The following is a 19953-nucleotide window of genomic DNA, read 5'->3' as shown; positions in this document are numbered from 1 at the left end:
GGTCAAAGTCGGCAAGAATGAGCAGCCATGGATTGTTGGGCTGTTACCAGCACCATTTCAGCACAGTTTGGAAACACTTTTTACAACAAAACCACTACAATAAACGTTCCAACGCAACCTGTAACTTCAAGCTAAACACCCAATTAATTTTAAACACTGGTATAAAATTCGGTTTAAACAATTATAAAAAGGAAAAATGCCACCACATGCGCCCTACAGTGCGATAAACCTCTCTCCTAGACTCTTGCTTCACCTAGAAGTCTAATGGCATTCCAATGTAATATCCATTTCTAATGGTTATCTTGCCACATCTGGCACGGAGACAATACAGTAATGCTGAAAAAGCCTCTATGCAGTCCTGTTAGTGTCTTAAAGAACCTAAAAGCTGGGACCAGTAAAATCCACAGAAATTCACTCTTGCCTTTAAGAACTTTGAAAACTGTTAAAAAAAAAAACCCAACAGGGCAGGAACCTAAATTCTGAGACCAAATGTAAAAGTCAGATTTGGTGGTTCTCAGTGACAATGGGGAATTTTCGGGGGGGAAGAGACGGGGAAGAATGGGGTGGTCAGAGATGGATTCTCTTGTTGGCTTTGATGTCTCTCTCACTGGTTTTCATTTTCCACATCTTGCAGCGCTTCTTTATTCTGTTCTTCACCATCACCCTGCATATCTGAAGTCCATAGTGTCAGGTTATCACGTAACAACTGCATGATAAGTGTCGAGTCCTTATAGCTTTCTTCACTCAGCGTATCCAGTTCTGCAATTGCATCATCAAAAGCTGCTTTTGCCAACCTGCAGGCACTGTCAGGGGAATTAAGAATTTCATAGTAGAATACAGAAAAGTTGAGAGCAAGACCTAAGCGGATGGGGTGCGTTGGCGGAAGTTCTGTCATTGCGATATCACTAGCAGCTTTATAAGCCACCAGGCTATTCTCTGCAGCCCCCTTCCTGTCATTTCCTGTGGCAAATTCAGCCAGATACCTGTGGTAGTCCCCTTTTATTTTATAATAGAAAACCTTGGACTCGCCAGTGTTTGCTGCTGGAATGAGGTGTTTGTCCAGTACGTCCAGAATGTCACAACAGATTAATTTTAGTTCAGTCTCAACCATTTGCCGATATTCTCGAATCATTTTTAGTTTGTCTTCTCCCTTGTTTTCTTCTTTCTGTTCAATGCTGCTGATTATCCGCCAGGAGGCTCTTCTGGCTCCAATCACATTTTTATATGCAACTGACAGTAGGTTTCTTTCTTCAACTGTCAACTCCACATCCATTCCTGCCACTTTCTTCATTGATTCCACCATTTCGACATATCGCTCGGCCTGCTCGACCAGTTTCGCCTGGTACACCAGATCCTCCTGATTGTCCATAGCGGCGGCGGCTCCGGCAGGGTCGGATGGCAGCAGATGGTGGCTCCGACTCTCTTGTCAGCCTCTCTCTCGGCATCCGGGCAGCAAAGATGGTCTCAGGCTATTTCAGAGCTCAAAAATGATTTTGAAAATCAAGTAAGAGAAGTAGAGGAAAAATTGGGAAGAGAAATGAGGAAGATGCAGAAAAAAACATGAAAACCAAGTCAACAGCTTAGTCAAGGAGATCCAAAAAACAAAATGCTGAAGATAACATACTAAAAGCTAGTTTAGATCAAATGGGAAAAACAGTTTAAAAAGTTAATGAGGAGAAAAATACTTTAAATAGCAGAATTGGCCAGATGGAAATGGAGATAAGAAAGCTCTCTGAAGAAAACAAATCCTTCAAATGTAGGATGTAGCTAAAGGAAGCCAGTGACTTTGCAAGGAATCAAGAAACAAAAGAACTATCAAAAGAATGAAAAACTAGAAGAAAACATGAAATATCATATTGAAAAAAAACAATGGATTGGGAAAACAGGAGAGACAATTTAAAAATTATTGGGCTACAGAAGAGCCTTGACTTTATTTTTAAAGAATTTCTATAAGAAAATTGTCCTGTCCTAGAAACAGAGGGCAAAATAGAAATTGAGAGAATCTACCAATATCCTACTGAAAGAGATCCAAAAAAAATAACCCCCAGGAATATTATAGCCAAGTTCCAGAACTTCCAAATCAAAGAGAAAATATTACAAGCAGCCAAAACAAAACAATTTAAATATCTTGGAGCTACAGTCAGGATCTCACAGGATTTAGCAGCATACACAATAAGAGTTCATAGGGCTTAGAATATAATATTTTGGAAGGCAAAAGAGCAATGCAACTGAAAATCAACTACACAACAAAACAACATCCTCTTCTAGAGGAAAAGATGGACTTTCAATGAAACACGGGAATTTTAAATGTTCCTGTTGAAAAGGCCAGAGCTGAACAGAAAGCGTGATCTTCAAGTACATGACTCAGGTGAAGCATAGAGAGGGTGGACAAGAAAGGTAAATTATGAGGGATGTAATGTTGAACTGCATGTATTCCTGCATGGGAAGATAATACTGAAAATACTCATATGAACCTTCTCATTTATTAGAGTAGCTAGAAGGAGCTTATATAGACAAAGCACAGGAGAGAGATGAATATGGAGGTTTATCCTTTTTTCCACCAATACCTCTACTAGATCTTTATCTCTCTCTCTTTTTTTTTTTGCAAGGCAAACAGGGTTAAGTGGCTTGCCCAAGGCCACACAGCTAGGTAATTATTAAGTGTCTGAGACCGGATTTGAACCCAGGTACTCCTGACTCCAGGGCCGGTGCTTTATCCACTGCGCCACCTCCCCACCCCTTGAATACGAAGGTATTTTAAAAATGGAGTCAATAGAGGGGGGACGAGGTGAGAGAAAATATAATAATTGGTAGTGGGGAGAAATGAATGGAGGGAATTAAAACCAGCAACAGCAACTGTGGAAAGATATGGAAGTAACTTCTCTGATGGAGTTATGATAAAGAATGTAGTCCACCCCAGAGACAGAGCTGATGGTATTAGAACACAGACTGAAGCATATTTCTCTCTCTCTCTCTCTCTCTCTCTCTCTCTCTCTCTCTCTTTTACTTTATTTCTCATAGTTTTTTTTGGTAGGGGGAGAGGGTTTATATTTATTCTTACAACAAGACTATTTTAGTAACGTGTAAATAAATTTAAAAAAAGAGAAAAAGACACTGCAATAGCTTCCTATATTGACCCCCCATTTTCAATCTCTTCATCATCTGATCTATCTTGCATACTACTGTAAGATCAGTTTTCTTCAAAGTTCTGAATATTTCTTTTTCTGTAAATTTTTTTTAATGTTTTCCCTCTTTTCTTCCCCTGCTAAATAAAATGAGAATACTTTATCTTGACATTTGAGGTCAAACCCAATCTGACCCTATTTGCAAGCACAACTCCCATTACTCCCTTCATGTACTTTGTGTTTAAATTTATATTCAACAGACATACTCCATATTTTGTTGTTTTTCTTGAAGACCCACATTTTACATTGAATGGATTCTTTTCTTGTCTAAATCCTGCCCATACTTCAAACCCAAATTCAATAGTTGCTTTTTTGTGAATTCTTACTAAGCCAGAATTGACTTTTCTTTTAAATTTTTTTGTCTTTTTGTAGTCAATATCTGACAAAATTCAGTAAACATGAAAAAGTCACATATGAAGAAGAGAGGGGATTATATATTAATTTCTATGTAAAACCTAATTTTAAGTATATGAACCTTCTGACATATATATATATATATATATATGTTTAATTTCATATAGTATGCCTTTTTGAATCTCCTAATGAAGTTCTTTTTGCTTTCTTCTGTCAATTTTTTACTGACAGTTTTTCTTCTCTTCTTTTTTTTGCAACATTGTTATTTTCCCCTTAACCTGAATTTTCTATTAGTCTCTACTATCATTACTTCTCATGACCAAATAAAATCTTTTCCTTGTAACAAATAAAAACAGATAAAATAAATTTACACATTGGTCTGAAAATACCTGTGTCAATTCTAGCCTAGAGTTTATTACCTCTGTGTCAAGAGTGGGAAGTATAAATTATTATCAGTCTTCTCGAGACATGATTGACCACTGCATTGATCATAATTCTTAAATATTTCAAAGCTGTTTTCCTCTATAACACTACAGTCATGTATTAAATTGTCTTTCTGGTTCTACTTGCTTCATTCTACCTCAGTTCATATAAGTATTCCTAGGTTTCTCTGAATCCAATTTTTTCATAATTTCTAAATGATACATTTATATTCATTATATTTATATATCATAATTTGTTTCTCAGTTGAGAGATTCTTACCTTGTTTTCAGTTCTTTGTTATGAGGAAAAAGTATTGCTATAAATAAATTTATATATACATAAATAAATTTATATGTATATATAAATTTATTTATAGCACTACTTTTTCTTTTCTTTGTTTCTGAGCTCTTTGGGATATTTACTTATTAGTAATATCATTGGGTATAAGTACAAGCATAATTACAAATAGCTTTCCAGAATAGTTGGACCAACTGACAGTTCTACCAACAGCAGTTTTCTCACAGCTACCCACATAATTTTCATTTTCCTTTGTTAATCTGATAAATGTGAGATAGATTTTCAGTTGGTTTTAATTTGAATTTCTCTTAAGAGTGATTTGGAGGGGCGGCTAGGTGGCGCAGTGGATAAAGCACCAGCCCTGGAGTCAGGAGTACCTGGGTTCAAATCTGATCTGACACTTAATAATTACTTAGCTGTGTGGCCTTGGGTGGGCCACTTGGCTCCATTTGCCTTGCAAAAACCTAAAAAAAAAAAGAGTGATTTGGAGAGCTTTCCCATTTTCCCAATTAGTTATTGATAGATTGTATTTCTTCTTTTGAATGCTCCCTCTTCATGTCCTTTAATAAGTTATAAACTAGGAAATGGCTCTTGCTCTTATATTTTTATATCATTTTCTTGTATTTTTTGTATGTCAGACATTTATTGGAGAAATTTGCTGCAAAGATTTTTCTAGTGATTTATTTCCTTTCTATATTCATGAATTTTCTATTAAAAATTTTTTTTGAGGGGACAATTAGGTGGCACAGTGGATAGAGCACAGGCCTGGAGTCAAGAGGACCTGAGTTCAAATGTAGCCTCAGATACTTAATAATTACCTAACTGTGTGGCTGTGGGCAAGTCACTTAACTTCACTGCCATGCAAAAGCAAAACAAAAACAAACAAAAAATCCTTTTTAACTTTATGTAATTATAATTATGTTTTTATTTTTTAATAACTATTTCCATTGTTTGGTCAATTCTTCCCTCATCCATACCTATGAAAAATATCTCCTTCCCTGTTCCTCTAATTTTTGAAAAAGTTTTTCAGCTCTAAGTCAAATATCCATTAGAAATTTGTTGTGAAATGTGGTATGAGAATTTGGTCTAAGATTATTAATTTTCCAAAGTAATTTTCTATTTTACTAACAGTTTTTTTATTTTTTCCAAATTAGTGAATTATTTTTTTTTTTTGTTTTTGTTTGTTTGGGGTTTTTTTTGCAAAGAAATGGGGTTTAGTGGCTTGTCCAAGGCCACACAGCTAGGTAATTAGAAAGTGTCTGAGGACAGATTTGAACTCAGGTACTCCTGACTCCAGGGCCCATGCTCTATCCACTGTGCCACCTAGCCGCCCCCTAAATTAGTGAAATATTAACTGTAATTTGTGTCTTTGAGTCTATATTATGTTTCATTGCTTTTGAGATTTGTATACATATCTATTGTATTGATCAACTTATCTTTTAAAAAGTTATTGTAAAGTTGTTTTGATGATTACTGCTAAGTAGTATAGTTTAAGGTAGCTGGCACAATCAATAGAATGCCAGATCTAGAGTCAGGAAGACCTGTGTTCAAATCCATCTTCAGATACTTACTAGCTGTGTGATCTTGGGCAACTCTCTTAACTTTTTTTTTGCCTCAGTTTCCTGTTCTATAAAAGAGCTGGAGAAGGAAATGGCAAACCATTCCAGTATCTTTGAAAAAAATAAAACAACTCAAATAGAATCACAAAAAGTTGGATATGATAAAATAGCAACAAACTACAATTTAGGTCTGGTTTTGCTACATGTTCTTTCTTTCTACATTTTTTTTCCCTTAGAGATTCTTGATAGTTTATTTCTCCAGATGAATTTTGTTATTATTATTATTATTATTGTACTATAAAACTCTTTTTAAAGTTTAATCAATATGACACTGAAATCTGAACATTCACTTAAGTGGTCTCATTTTCATTATATTTAGCATGACATAATCATGAATAATTAATATTTGATTATTTTGGTCTGCCTTTATATCTGTAAAGAGTATTTTATCATTGTATTTATAGAATCCCTCTGTGTGTTTTTGTAAGTGGACTACCAGGTATTTTATATTTCCTGTAGTTATTTTAATGCATTTTCTTTATCTTTTTTGCTATTTTTGTTGAATACATATGCATACATATAAATGTATGCTTATACACATACACACACACACACACACACACACACACATATATATATATATATATAAATGAATATGTAGGATATTGATTTTGTGGGTTTACTTTATATTTTGCTTATTTACTGAACTTACAATTTCTGATTTTTTTAGTTGAATCTCTAGTGTTCTCTAAAATAAACTACTGTAAATTCTACAAAAGGTGACAATTTGGTTTCTCCTTTGCCCATGCTTATTCCCTCAATTTCTTTTTTCTTATTGCTTCAGGTAACATTTCTAGAACTCTATCAAATAATAGAAGTGATAATATAACTCCTTGCTTTATCCCTAATCTTACTGAAAAGACATTTATATGTTTCTCCATAAACTTTTTGCTATGTTATTTATCATATTATGGCAAGATCATATTTCTTTGCTTTTTATTGTTTTTTGCAGAAAATGAATAGCTTTTCCTTCAAAGGTTTTTTGCATTTATTAATATAATTTTGATCTTTATATTCTGATCTTTGTTTCAACTACTTTACTGACCAGTAATTGCAAAGAAAGTGAAGAAGGTAGATAGTATCCCATATTGAGTATGATTGATTATGTATAGCAAAGTATAAGATGTCCCACCTATAGGAAATATGAAGGACAGTCTCCATTCCATGGAGCATGAACACCCTCGAGGAAATTGGGCCTGCCCAGATTTAGTTCATGTTTGCTTTAAGTGCTAACCCTAGTTAGATATGGGATTAAATAAAATAATGCCTCTCTGAGTATAGGCTTTCCTATTTTTCCTGATGGAAACTTATTTTTGCTTAGTATATGATACCAATATATCTCCACATGTGGAGTTCCCAAAGGGGATTAGTCTTTGAGTCATTCTCCTCTAAATCTCAGCCTATAGTGAAATAGAAGTGTGCCTTCTATTTCTATAAAACAAGGGTGAGAGACTTTTTTCTGTCAAGGGTCATTAGATATTTATAACATGGGTCAGACAAAATTATCAATTTAAAAATCCTAACCCTAAAAACCTCCTAGATTTATTGAATTTCAAGTCCCACCTATGGTTGCTTTGGCAAGCACCAGGCCAAATGATTTTATGGGCCTTATATGGCCCACAGGCCAGAGGTTTCCCCACCCCATTCTAAAGGAATCAATACCTCTGTTTCCCCACCCCATTCTAAAGGAATCAATACCTCTTCCCAAATAACCATCTATTCCATTATTAATTATATATGCAACTGTAAAATTTTCACTTTATCAAGGGGAATAAAGTAATACCAATAAAATTACAGTGAGTAATGCAAGAGCAGCAAGGGAAAAATTGTCAAAGAAGAAAGTGATGACTTACAATGAAGGATTCAGGGACAGAATCAGCTCCCCTTTTGCTTCTCCTCTAGTATGGAAGGGAGCAGAGAATGTGAGTTGCCCAGTTAATGATAGGTTGGGGAGAAATGCCTTAAATGAGGAGTGGAAACTTGAGAAAGGGAAGTTTATATGTTCATTGTCTTACCTTTGGCTTTGGGCAGTTCCTGTGATAACTTGGTCCTGACATCATGACCTTGAAGTTGCAATGGCACACAGTAGGAGAAGGGTGTAGTATTTGTAACACTTCAGCTCAGTCCTGCTCTTAATGGTCACTGTCAGCATGAAGAGTAAACACTTTGAAGAGTAAACACTTTTCCCAGGTTCCTCTTCTTTGAAGTCAAATTCAGGCATCAGCAGATGACATTTGAGTCTCCAATCTCAAAAGTAGAACTCACTATCTAGGAATTACTTGAATAAACTATCTATATGCTATCTATACATGCCTTTGTATCTATGTATGTGTATATGTATAATTAATCCATCAACAATTATTGCTGATTTGCAAGGCAATAGTCTACAAGCTCAGGAGATGAAAGACAATGAAAGACAAGCCATAATCTCTGCTATAAAGGATTTAACAGCCTAGATGGGGAGACATGATATATGCACATGAAAAGATAGCTAACAATGCTAGAAATCTGAAAACTGACTACCTAATACCAGTAATAGCAAATGAGTTAAAGATTACAAGTAATAATAATGATGATTTGTTGTTATTGTGTTTGACTCTTCATGAACCTTTTAGGGTTTTCTTGGTAAAGATACAGGAGTGGTTTGCATTTCCTTCTCCAGCTCATTTGAAACTGAGGCAAACCGGGTTAAGAAAGCTGTCCAGAGTCACACAGCTAGGGTTTGAGGTCAGATTTGAACTCAAGATGATGAGTCTTCTTGACAACAGGTCCAACACTCTACTCTCTGCATGACCTAGTTTGCCCATTAGCTTAGAACAGCATTTTAAGACTATGTTCCTGAACCTTCCCATCTCTTTAAGAAAACAGAGGGATGGGGTGGCTAGGTGGCGCAGTGGATAAAGCATTGGCCCTGGAGTCAGGAGTATCTGGGTTCAGATCTGGTCTCAAACACTTAATAATTACCTAGCTGTGTGGCCTTGGGCAAGCCACTTAACCCTATTTGCCTTGCAAAAACCTAAAAACAAACAAACAAACAAACAAAAAAACCCCAGAGGGACAAAGGTCTGTTTCCTTTCCTGGTGGTTCTTCCTGCTTTATTAACCTTGTTGAGCCAATTCCTACAAAAAGAAAAGCATCTGGTCTCTTAGAGGTCAAGTGACACGTTCTTTTTCTGGAGACAACCTGATAAAAGTGATAGGTTGAGAATCATCACAGGGTGCTGTGAAAGAGAGAGTAGCAGGAATTCAGGCTGATGGGAGAAGGTGTGGTGTAGGTGAGGCAGTCCTGGACTAAGAGCCAAGAAAAGCTCTAGGAAACTAATGGTGTCAAAACTAGAGAATTCTGGGATAGCACTGACTTGAGTCTCTCATGTCCATAGCAGCACTCACATCAAAACAAATTCATCCACAGATATGACTCAACACCTGCTGTGTGCAAGGAACCATACTCTCTCAGGAGGTTGAATTAAAAGACACAGTCTCTACTCTATAGAAATGAACAGTCTAATTGGGAAGCCATGTTGTATTCACATGATTTGGAGCAAATCATTTCTTCTTTCTGAACCCCAACATCCCCATCTGTTAAAAGATGAATTAAGGATTTCCTAGGTCTGAAGTCTTTTACCTGGGGTCTGCAAAAAATTGTTTATAAAAATATTTGATGAATATTACAATATAATTGTTTTCTTTTTGTAATTTATGTGTTTCATTTTATGCATTTAAAAACATTTTGAGGAGTGCATAGGTTTTGCCACTCAGATTGTCAAAGGGAGCCATGGCTCAAAAAAGGTCTAACCCCTGTCCAAACTCTTCTGCCTCTTATTTAATGAACAATTTTTTTAATAATAGAGATTTTTTAATTTACTTCATTAAATATCTCCCAAGTACATTTTAAAGCATTTTAACATTCATTTAAAAAAAATATGAGTTCCAAATTCTCTCCCTCCCAACCTTGAGAAGGGTGGGAATATGATATCAATTATACTTAATGTCCAATTAATATTATTAGCATCAGATTTCCAGAGGTATCCTTGTCATAAAAAGAAGCTAAGAGTCCCTGACCTAGATGATCTTTAATATCTCTCCAGCTCTAACATTCTATGTGCTTCTGAAAGAAATTGAAATTGTTTTCTTTCTGTTTTGATTGCTTGTAACTGTTTCCTCTAATCCTTCTGGGATGAGGCCAAACAAAATGGTACTTTGTGAACAAAGTGAATGAATCAGTTTGTTTTTGATCCTCAAATCATTGTTATTATTCAGGAATTGTGAGATGACCAGTCAGGAAAGCAGCAGAATCTTGAAATCTTATCTGCTTCTCTGTATCAGGTTCTGGGATGCTTATGAACCCTTGCTGGAGGCAGCTGTCTTATCAATACAGTGTATTTAGAATTAGAGGACCTAAATTCAATTCTGGACTCTGCCATTCTAATTGGGAGTCCCTTCTTTAGTATTTATAACACCATATCTCTCTTATAGGGTCCCGGCTAGACTTCAGTCTGCCCATGTTGTAAAATGAGGGGATTGGACTATCTTTGTGGGTTCTTCCATGTGGTTTTTCTTTGGTGGTCTTTATCTAAACTGCTAACTAAATTGCTCTCCAAGAATGAAAGGAAAATTAAGCAAAAATTCTCTGATATAACCTTGGGGCTTCCTCCTTTGACCTCAGGTCCTAGTCTCTTGGTTCCCTTTGATTTTAGTGTGGGAAATGACTTCATTAGTATGGAGAATGGGGAGAAAGGGGAGAATGGTTAATCATAACATCCTATTTAATCTTATCTAGTCTAGCCCACTACCTTAAAGATAAGGAAACTGAGACTTTAGAAGAGTAAAGTGGTTTGTATAAAATATAATAAGTAGTAGTATGTAAGGGAGCCAGGATTAGACTTAGATCCTTTGTAGGCTTTCTCAGGTACACATGAAAAGGAGGTATACATGAAAAGAAATCTCCTTTTTCTATGAATTTTTAAAATGTTGAAAGTCAGGGAAAGACATCAGAAATGAATAAACTACTAAGTTGCTTTTAGCCCATAAAAATGCATACAGATAGAATTTTTTTCTTATTCTGTATGTATTGGAAGTGTTTTAGGGCAGGAAAGCCCATTTGGACACCTTTAAAAGTATTTCTCCATTACTATGGGTTCAGCACACAAATGCATTGTCTTTATTTGAGAGGATGGTAGCAAATCTGGATGAATAGTGGCTCCACATGAAAGGAAACCAAGCCAGGAATAGACAGAAAGCTGTCTGGTTCAGCTGTGGTCCTTGGGGCTTTGTATTTCTTCCCAAACAGCAGGAGATTCTGTTGTTCCGTTTCACCAATGCCCCTCTCCCTTTTCCTCTAGAAGGCAGAGAGGAGTGGGCAAGAAGGAAAGCTGGCAGCAGCAGGTTGCCATGGTGGGAAAGGGAGCTGAGAAGGAATTGTTTGACTGGATGTAATCCCCACCCCCAGGCCCTGAACCAGAGAACTTTTCCAGGAGCAATGGCGACTCTCTGTGGGTTTCCATTTTGCTTAGTAAGCTACTGGCCCCACAGGGTTTACTTCTGCCTATTACAGACTAGGGATCAGAGAAACAGGCTGACAGCACATATATTATTGACTATTTCAGACATTTATTAATAGATAAATGTGTTGCTGCACTCCTTGCTGCTTTCTGTCATAGCATATTAGAAAGAATGGTTTGCAGAAGGGAAGAAATCTATGTAGTGGGGGTTGCAGTGGAGGAAGAATGTTAGAAAGGAGGGCTGGAGATACACATGTTGTGTGTCTTATGAAGTTCATAAATGTATTTTTTTAAAAATTCCTCATCTCCTCTGAAGGGCTAGGAAATCAGCTACTGAATTAATGTCTCTATTTCAGCCCTGCCCAACCTTCATTCCTTACTCCTTACATTTTAAAGATCTAGGATAAAGAATAAGAATGAATGGCAGGCCCAGTTAGTGAATGGCAGAGGTTTACTCTGGGCAGGGAAGCTTTCCAGGAAGAGAGACTAAAAATAAACAATATTATGTATTCCTCAGAGGGGTCTGCCCCTTCCATCAGTTTGATGAAGCCTTCAAAGCATCCAAGCACTCCCTCAGCCCTGAAATAAGCAATTTGTCTGTGAAAGGTAATATTCAGAAAAGACACACACACACACACACACACACACACACACACACATACACACAGACACAAATAGTACTAATAGTTTTTGAAAGTGGCAGAGGCTTGGTGTGTGATTACAGTATATATTTCACTCTCTGAGAAATGTGTCAATGATTTTGACCCTCCTAAGAGTGCCTAAAACTTAGCTCCCTGCTGACTTTCCTGCTGAAAATGAACTCCATCATTCTGAAAGGAAAGTTGCTATTAGTTTTCTGCATAGTAGGAGCTAATTCATTTCACTTATTTGTGTATGTGCACAAATATGTTATTCATATTTCAATAATTTCAATGAGTATAACCACAAATTGCTAAAGTCCAACAAAGGAAAAAAAATCAAGTTGAGTCTATAAGGATTTTTTTCATAACCCCAAGAACTATTTTCATTAAATATGGAATTTTCAAACTGAAAGATAATCTCAGATGGCATTGTTTTAAATACTGTTTTAAATCCTGTAATTTCATAACTGGAGGGGACTGATAGTTGTCTGATCCAATCCTATCATTTCAAATATGAGGGAACTGAGGCCTAGACAGTTTTGTAGTAAAACCAAAACTGAAAGCCAAACTGAAAGCCAGGTCTCCTGGAGTCCAGTAAACTATTTTTTATTTTATTTCACACTATCTCATTTGCATCAAATCTTTGCTGCATCCCTTTTAGGCGATTTTCTCCAAAGTTATTTAGATCACAATAATACTCCGGTAGAGAGTGCTTGGTACTTAAGAATGTTAACTTGGATTTGGAGGGATCTGTTTGGAGGGATCTATTATTTCACTGACTTGAAAAACTCCTGAAAAGGAAACCCTTACAGATGTAGACCAAGTGGATGGATGATTCCAAACAGTAGCTAATGTGAAATCTTTCATTCTTTGTCTGGAAACCATTCAGGGGATTTTTATGCATCAGCTATCCCTTCCTGATTAGGTTTGACTTAAGCTAGTATTAATGTTAATTTGTACTCCCTGAGCATATATGCCAGGGAGAAGTAACCCAAAAGTTTATCAGATGGCATGGAGAAAATGACCCAGGAGGTTAGTGGATGGTATGGGAGGGTTGACCTGGAATTAAAATATAGGTGGCTTAATGCTTGAGCCACTCATGGATAATCCAGAAACCATAGGAATCAGGGCCTCCGGTATTGGAGGAAATAAGGAAGAAGAAAAGCAGCAGTCTAGACTAGAGCTGTAGGGGAACCCCCTGGGTCTATCAAAATAAGTAAGGCAGAAATCCCCCTTTCTTGGTCTGTGTCATTAATAGGACAAACATGCCCAAGTAGACTAAGCCATACTATCTTCCCATACCTAAATGCAAGCTTAACTACTGAATTGTTAAAAGAAAAAGAAAGGGGAAAATCAATTGGTTTGGAAATACTGGGCAGAACTTGATGTGGTAGGGAGATGAATGATATGGATCAATTTTAGTTAGGTTGTTGCTTAGGAAATCAGATAGTCTTCCCAGGACAGATGCCTTATTGCCTCTCTTACAAACTCCTGTAGACACGTTATACCATCAAGGCTCTGAAACCAGAGGATATAACTAACCAAGGAAAGCAGTAAATAGTTTCCCTTTCCTTCCTCTAAGGAGAGATAAAACTATTGTGGTATTGTAGGAGTGAAATGCACACCTGACAATACATGGTTAGAAATCCATTAAAAAGTCTAGGCTGATAAAAGAAAAGATTTCAGTTCAAGGAGGGGTGAAAAGTTCCTTTCTAGTTAAATGAATTGTCCTTGTGGTTGCTGACTTTTCCAAGCAATACAAGTGCTAGAACTTGCTTGTAGGGTTCATATCATTATGGACTGTGCTAGGAAAAAAATGTTATATGCTTTATGCTACTTTAAAGTTTTCTTATAAGGCACAATCTGTAGACCCAAGCATAAATGTCTAAAAATTAATACTCAAAGGAATTCCATAATGCTGAAATAGAGAGGGTCTGTGAGGGATCATGACATCCAATACCCTGACTAGCTCCTCCTCAAATTTCTGGACAAGAAGTTTTTAAAGTCTGAAACAAATTTCTTTTGTTAAAATTCAGCCAATATCCTTTGGCTCTGTCTTTCATAGAGATGGACAATACCTACCCCCCTTTTCAACTTCACTGGTCCTCATCAATAAGTTGCCTATGAATTTCCTCCTGATTCAAAAGACTATAGTGGAATAGAATAGGTGTTCCCATGGGTTTGATCACTCAAGATGAACTGATCACTTGCAAAACTTATGCATAATGTGGCAGATGTCCCAACTTCTGTTGGCCTCGTGGGGCCATGTTCTTTTCTAACAGAGATCTACTCTGCTCTATCTTCAGCTAAGGGATGATGGTTTTGAGTTTTCTTTGGAAAGGGAAAAGTTATTTCACTGACTTGAAAAACTCCCCAAAAGGAAACCCTTACAGATGTAGACCAATAATCATTCTAAAATTTCTAGTTCTAGACCTTTGCCTGAAACAGTGAAAGGTTAAGTGATTTTTTTCCCATAGTCACTCAGTCAGCATAAGAAGCAGGAATTGAACCCTGTTTGTCCTAACTCCAACAACCTCTCTTCACTACTCCATCCTGCCATTCTATCTCACTTTAGAATCTTGAAATTCCTATATGAATCAAGGGCATTAAATACTGTAGTGACAAGCACTAACTCCTGAGATACTGATATCAAACTTTGGCCTTTATCCCTTCCTGAACCTCAGGAATTTAAAATCTAGAAGTGATGGACCCAGAATAGAACTCTTGGAATATTCCCTATTCTGTTGTCTAATCAGGCTAATAGGTATGGAACCTTTTTTTTAAACTTCTTTTTTCAGTCAGGAAAGCCTTTTTCTAAGAATCATTGTGGAAGGAGATCTTGAAGGACATGAGGCAGTTAATTAACCCATCCTCTCTCTCTCCAAACTGTCACAGGCACAAGTGGAATGGATTAATTTGCTACTGGCCTCTGTTGGTTTTGGTAATGGCCTCCCTACTGGCGGGAGTTGACCTCCTGATCTCCAGTGAGAGTCTGACTTGTTAGTCAACAGCCAGGTCACTGAACCAGAACATTCCTCAGTAAGCTGCTGAATAAAGCATCTGTCTCTTAGTGCATACTCATTAGTTTTCCCTTCTCCCCCCCCCACTTCTCCCCCCCCCTTCCCAAATTCAAGAAAATTCTTCAAAAAGGTCCATCTGGATTGGCTCTGAGTTCAATTGCATAATACTCTGTTTCAGATCTGAGATGGTGATGGGTTCTACTTGTCTTAGTAAACAACTCCTTCTGATTGTTCTTTTATGGCCTCCAGGGTTCTGTCCTGCAGGCTAAGTCTGGCACATTCTGAAAGTCAGGTTTCTGAGCTTAAATTAGTGAAGTGAAAGTTTACCTCATTTTACTGCTTGGTTCCCTCCCTTCTTCATCTCTTTCAAATGTACTTCCAAATATACACAGACATAAAATAAGACATTTTCATAAACTGATACCAACTGACTAACCTAATAAGTAGAGAATCATACATGAAAAAGGCAAAATTGTTTAGGGTATATTTCATATTCTTTTTTCCTATATGAGCTAATAATCTTCATTTGAGCATAACTGCTACACAATTACATGGTTGGTTGTTGCTAGTTTTGGAATTGGTTATAAACTTATGGATCCTTATAGCAAAGTTTACCACTCAAGAATGAGTGGAAGGATATTCCTTCTGTCAGGTGCCAGTTATATTAAAAAATTAGAGAATTGTAGAATTTTAACACTGAAATGGATGTTAAGGAAAAAAAATCTGCAAATTCTTCTAGTGGCCTTATTTGGACTCCTAGTAAATAACTTAGTGCCCTACCATGTGGTTGGTACTTAAAAATGTTAACTGAACTAAATAGCAAGTAGTAGAGAAATAAGAAATTATAATAGTAAATTCTCAAAGATGCCAAGTGAAACTGATGGCATTCTTTCCTAGATAGATTGTGTGAGAATCTTAGGCTTTACTCAAAAGTTTGGCTCTGAATTTCAGTAGAAATGCATCTCTTTTTTTTCCCCAGTGACAGGTCTTAAAGCTAACTAATGGCATTCTCTCAAAAGAAAAAATCTGGAACATTTCAAACCCCCCAAAATAGAATAACTCACAAAATGAATTACTTATGAAGATAAATAATTATCAAAAGGCAAATTTAGGAGGTTTTTTTCCTATTTAAGGTGCTGTGTGTGTGTGTGTGTGTGTGTGTGTGTGTGTGTGTGTATGTGTGTGTCTGTCTGTCTGTCTGTCTGTCTGCCTATGTGTACACTCATTCTTTCTGTCCTCTGGCCATATATTCAGTTCTTAAATCCAAGTTCCTTTATAAAATCCATGAATGAATAGATGAATGAACACATAAAATATGTGCAAAATACTGTACTAATCATTTGGCATTCAAACAAGAAAGAAAGACAGGCCTTGTTCCTAAGAAGTTCACACTCTAACAAGGAAGACAACACATATGGAAGAGTTCAGCTGCAAGTCAGATAGAAAGGTCTCATGGTCTTAAGGATGTAGCAGCAAAGCAGATGGTAACTGCCTCTTCTTTGAAGCTATTTCTATTGATAAAATCTTACCAGTTTCTGATGTTGGACCATTTAATGCTAAGGATCTTGGTGGCAAGAACTTTCTTTCTGCATCTTCTTCAATAGCTACATTGTTAGCATTTGCAGAAACAGTTTCAAGGTTGCATCTCCACAAGGGTTGTTTCCCAGGGTGATAGCTATAGATAGTGGACTCTGATTGCTATACCCAAGGCTTTGGGATTCCTGGTTCTATGCGGTCTTCACTGGGGTCTGAGGGAAGATTTTGGTCAAGATAGTGATGGTACTGGCACATGTTGACTTCTTTCTGCCTTTCCTGCTTTTGCTGCTTTGTGCTTTCCCTATAACTGGTTGGCAGTTGGTTTGGGGATGGATGAAAGGTTGGACTAGAAGTAAGTAGAAGAATTGCTTCCCCAGAGGATGATTATGAGGGCTCAACTAGAAGCAGAATTGATGTCTGTGGGGTGCTGCTACTCCAAAGGTTTTTATGCTTATCTGCCTGTTGGTGGCAGTTAGTCAGCAAGTATAGCTTATGATGGTGATGTAAATGAGACCCCTTAATGCTGATTTCTCTCCTCAATGACAGCTTCAGGGGCTGGACTGATAACAAGTCTAGTGTTTAGGTAGGATACTGCTATTACCAAGGCTGTGGGGCTCAGAAAGCAACGTCCTCATCAGGTACTAAGCAAATGGTGGTTAAGGTGGTTTGCTTGCTTGGCATATTATACATTTTGAGTTTTCCTCAGTTTGCATTGCTTCTTCAGGTAGGATGCTTTGGCCTATCCTGAGAGTGGCAATTGGTTGGCACAGGATTTAGAACCTTTCAAATGGGAAGCAGTTATCATGTGATTCATATTAGTAAATGAATTGACATATAAACAATGGAAAATAGATTTATGAAATGATTCAAATATGATCTGGAGAGCAACTTAATGCTTAATATAGATACTTTCTTTATTAGTGACTCCTCTTGAATCTTCAATCTTGGAAGGAGGTAGTGCTTAGATTTAAAACATTTTACCAATGTTTCAAGAAGGAATATGTGAATGTGTGGGACATAATGTGGTAGAGAAAACAAGACATTATTTAGCTGAATGGAAGAAGGAATGGAAGAAAAGAGAGATCAGAATCTCAGAAAGTTTTATGATACATTTGGACTTAAGTGTATAATATATTCCAATACAGGGGAAGACAGTTCTAGGTCACCCAAAGAAGCAAAATTCATTCTTCCTGTTGGCTTTTACCTCTAACCTCAACTTCCCTTTCCTTTGTCTTTCAAATTGAAGTAGAATTTCAGGATAAGGCTACCCTGACTGAGTGAGTTTGGAGAAGTGATTTAAGGATAAAAGAGGGAATGACAAACTGTTTCAGGCAAATAGGGAAAGCCTGGAAGAATGCATAGGAATTAAGAATAGGCAAAATGAGCAAAGGAAGTTGACTGGGATATGATATCAAAGTAAAGAAAGCAAAATGGGAAGCCAGGAGGGTAAATTAAAATATGTCTAATGTTTTCATAAATTGAAACAGATTCTCAGTGCATGAAGTTGGCCCTGAGACCCTTTACACTTTAATGTCTCAAGTAGTAATTTCCTAAATGGAATCTTCCTTGTTTCTAATAGTCACAGCAGCTTCCTAAAGAGATTAACTTACCCCAAGAAGTGATTTATATCCTGAAATTACTTGTCTCAAGGTGTGTTAAGACATGATTGGAAATGAGTAAAATAAACTCCAGTGGGACAGACTGCTGTGCTAAACAGTGCAAGAGACCTAAGTAATCTTCTGGGTTATGCCTGGACTGACAAGTACATACATATTCATGTATAGTTCCTATCCACCACAAAACAATGTCAGATGAAACAATGTTATGAGGAACTGTTAATTCTTCAGGAACAATCTTACAAATAAACAATTACCTAGAATATTACAGCATATTTTTGCAATTTTATATTTCATTTTTTGATTATAATATTATTGCAGAAGGATTTTTATTAGGGTTAACTATTCACAAAGTATGCCTGTATACTATCTTTAACATTCTATATTACCTAGCCATGTGGCCTTCGGCAAGCTACTTAACCCCATTTGCCTTGCAAAAACCTAAAAAACCCCATCATTCTATAGAGAAGGAAACTAATGTATTTCAGAACCCCAGACTTTAACTTTTGTCACTGAATTCACAATGAGAAATGGATATATTGGATTTTAGGTTTGAGATAAGGAGCTGGAATTAGATATAAAACTTTGAGAGGTAAAAATAGTTATCAGGTCAGAGCAGATATGGGTTAAGAGCCAGGCAGATAGATAGGGAGGGAAGCAGGACAATATGGAGACCAAAGCAGGGTGAATGGGTCAATATTCAGATAAATACTCCAGAACCAGAAGATCTGTAGAATCTGAAAGGGGTGATGTCAGCAACAAAGAGGGTTTCATTAGTAAAAGTGGCCCTATGGTTCATCCCATTGTTTTGAAATCCCTGTATGTGACTAGCCTCCAGTTCATGGGTAAAAAAAAAGAAAAGGTGAGTTCCTGGTTAGAGAGAGGCAAAAGAGTACAGAAAGAATTGAATGAAATGAATGAAAGAAAAGGATTTATTAACTTTATTAGTGCTAACACTAGATATAAGAGAAAAAATGATCTAAAAAAATAAGTTTCTGTTGTCAAGGAACTTCTATTGTAATAGTGGGAGATAATGGGAATAGGGTAATAATAGCCACAGTGAATATTTGGGGTTTGGAATGTTTCAGGGATGGTTAATGGAATCATGATTTCTTTCTAGTAACTGGGCAATGTTGATTTGATTATGATTCTTGGAAGGAGGGAATGATTTGAGATCAGAGAGTAGGCCAAAGAGGCAGTTTCTAAATTAGATCAGGAGTAGTTTGAAGCATGAAGATGGGGAGAAGAGGAAGGAGAACCAGAAATTCAAGACAGGAAAGGGTTAATTCAGGCCATGGTCTATGAATCAAATTTCTAAGATATCCAGTCATTTGACATAGTGAATACTGACCTTCTGTTAAACAAATTCTAATTCTAATGGAATTCAAATTCTCCTACTCCCAGGGAATAATGTCCAGTTTTTTCCATGAGTTCAACTATGGAATAAGACTCATCCCAAAACAACTAGTATAAAATGTCTTTTTCTCTTCCCTTTAACAGCAGTCTCAAACCTGGATGTGGAGAGTAAATTGAGTGTCTATTACCGAGCCCCGTGGCACCAGCAGAGAAATATTTTCCTTCCTGCAACAAGACCCCCCTGTGTGGAGGAACTGCACCGTCAAGCTAGGCATAGTCTGCAAGCTCTGCGCAGAGGTAACTGAGGCCAAATGAAAAAATATTTATGTACCAAGCCTTTTGCTAATATTTTAGATTCAAATACAATAGAGGATTCTTATTCCCAAAGAGCTTATTTCATATTCTA

At 36.8% G+C, this 19953-nt stretch overlaps 1 protein-coding gene and 1 pseudogene across 1 annotated transcript in view; one reads left to right on the top strand and one right to left on the bottom strand.

Annotated features, from left to right (window-relative positions):
* NHS (NHS actin remodeling regulator) overlaps nt 1-19953 on the top strand; it is a 454054-nt gene that overhangs the window by 371780 nt on the left and 62321 nt on the right. The window contains exon 2 of the mRNA XM_074192344.1: nt 19692-19844. Coding sequence (XP_074048445.1) covers nt 19692-19844 — 153 coding nt within the window. The remainder of the gene's footprint in view (nt 1-19691; nt 19845-19953) is intronic.
* LOC141491424 (14-3-3 protein epsilon pseudogene) lies at nt 554-1381 on the bottom strand (annotated as a pseudogene).

Source organism: Macrotis lagotis, chromosome 6 (assembly GCF_037893015.1).
Source record: "Macrotis lagotis isolate mMagLag1 chromosome 6, bilby.v1.9.chrom.fasta, whole genome shotgun sequence".
In the NCBI taxonomy this organism is placed as follows: domain Eukaryota; kingdom Metazoa; phylum Chordata; class Mammalia; order Peramelemorphia; family Peramelidae; genus Macrotis; species Macrotis lagotis.
The sequence above is the reverse complement of the archived record's forward strand: the minus strand, read 5'-3'. Positions and strand labels throughout refer to the sequence as shown.